The following is an 872-nucleotide window of genomic DNA, read 5'->3' as shown; positions in this document are numbered from 1 at the left end:
AAAGTGTGCATCTTCCAAAGGGAAATAATGAAGGCCCTACCAACTACAGACCCCAGTGTGTTAGTGAATATGCAGAAAGCACAGGGAAGAAATTCCACTTGAATGATAAGCCCATCGGGGAATAAAGATCAAGATGCACAGTGAACGGGGGAGAAACTGAGTTCATCACGACTTAAACGCCTTAAATATAAAGCAGAGAACTCTTTTCTCTGTTTCATACACAGATAACTTAAGTTAACCTAACAAAGCAGATCTTGAAAACTGTCCCAGAAAGTGCAGGAAAAGCCACCAGGTGGCAGGATTTCCTAAACCTCAAACAGCCAAAGAGCTCCTTGTTACACAGAGAATTGACCAGAAGGTGGCAACATCTCCTCAGTTTCTCAGTACCAGCAGAACAGCTCCGTCCTCGTTGAAGGCTTTTCAGAGATCAAATAAATGAGAAATACACACTTTGAACACTTTTTTATACCAGAAAGCTTTCATTTCCTTACATTCTGAATGTTGATCTGTAGTTCCATTTTGTAGTGATTGAAGTCTTTGGCAAGTTCATGGCCCTGATGATAGAAAGTAAACATCCCCTGAAAAAATGACAGCATCTAAGACAAAGGAGAAAAGGAGAAATTAGTGCACGTCGGCGGCAGGTGCACACACACACACACTCCCCTGGAGAAAAATCACATGAACAGCCAAATGTTTCCCCCTAATCTCACTGTTATCCCATTGAAGCAATTAGGATGAAGTCACTAGTACTCAAGTAAATCCAGGTGCGTATCATTTATTAATTGGTATTTTTCAAAAACAGTACTTTTTCTTAAACATCAGAGCCATTAGTCAATTTTTTTTTTTTTTTTTTTGAGACAGAGCCTCAAGCT

The 872-nt window shown here is 39.9% G+C and overlaps 1 protein-coding gene across 1 annotated transcript in view; it reads right to left on the bottom strand.

Annotated features, from left to right (window-relative positions):
- Positions 1-872, bottom strand: part of ARHGAP10 (Rho GTPase activating protein 10) — a 293,594-nt gene that overhangs the window by 189,788 nt on the left and 102,934 nt on the right. Inside the window, exon 7 of the mRNA XM_023513448.1 lies at positions 492-596. Coding sequence (XP_023369216.1) covers positions 492-596 — 105 coding nt within the window. The remainder of the gene's footprint in view (positions 1-491; positions 597-872) is intronic.

This window comes from Otolemur garnettii, unplaced genomic scaffold (assembly GCF_000181295.1).
Source record: "Otolemur garnettii isolate 467f Iridium unplaced genomic scaffold, OtoGar3 scaffold00041, whole genome shotgun sequence".
In the NCBI taxonomy this organism is placed as follows: domain Eukaryota; kingdom Metazoa; phylum Chordata; class Mammalia; order Primates; family Galagidae; genus Otolemur; species Otolemur garnettii.
The sequence above is the reverse complement of the archived record's forward strand: the minus strand, read 5'-3'. Positions and strand labels throughout refer to the sequence as shown.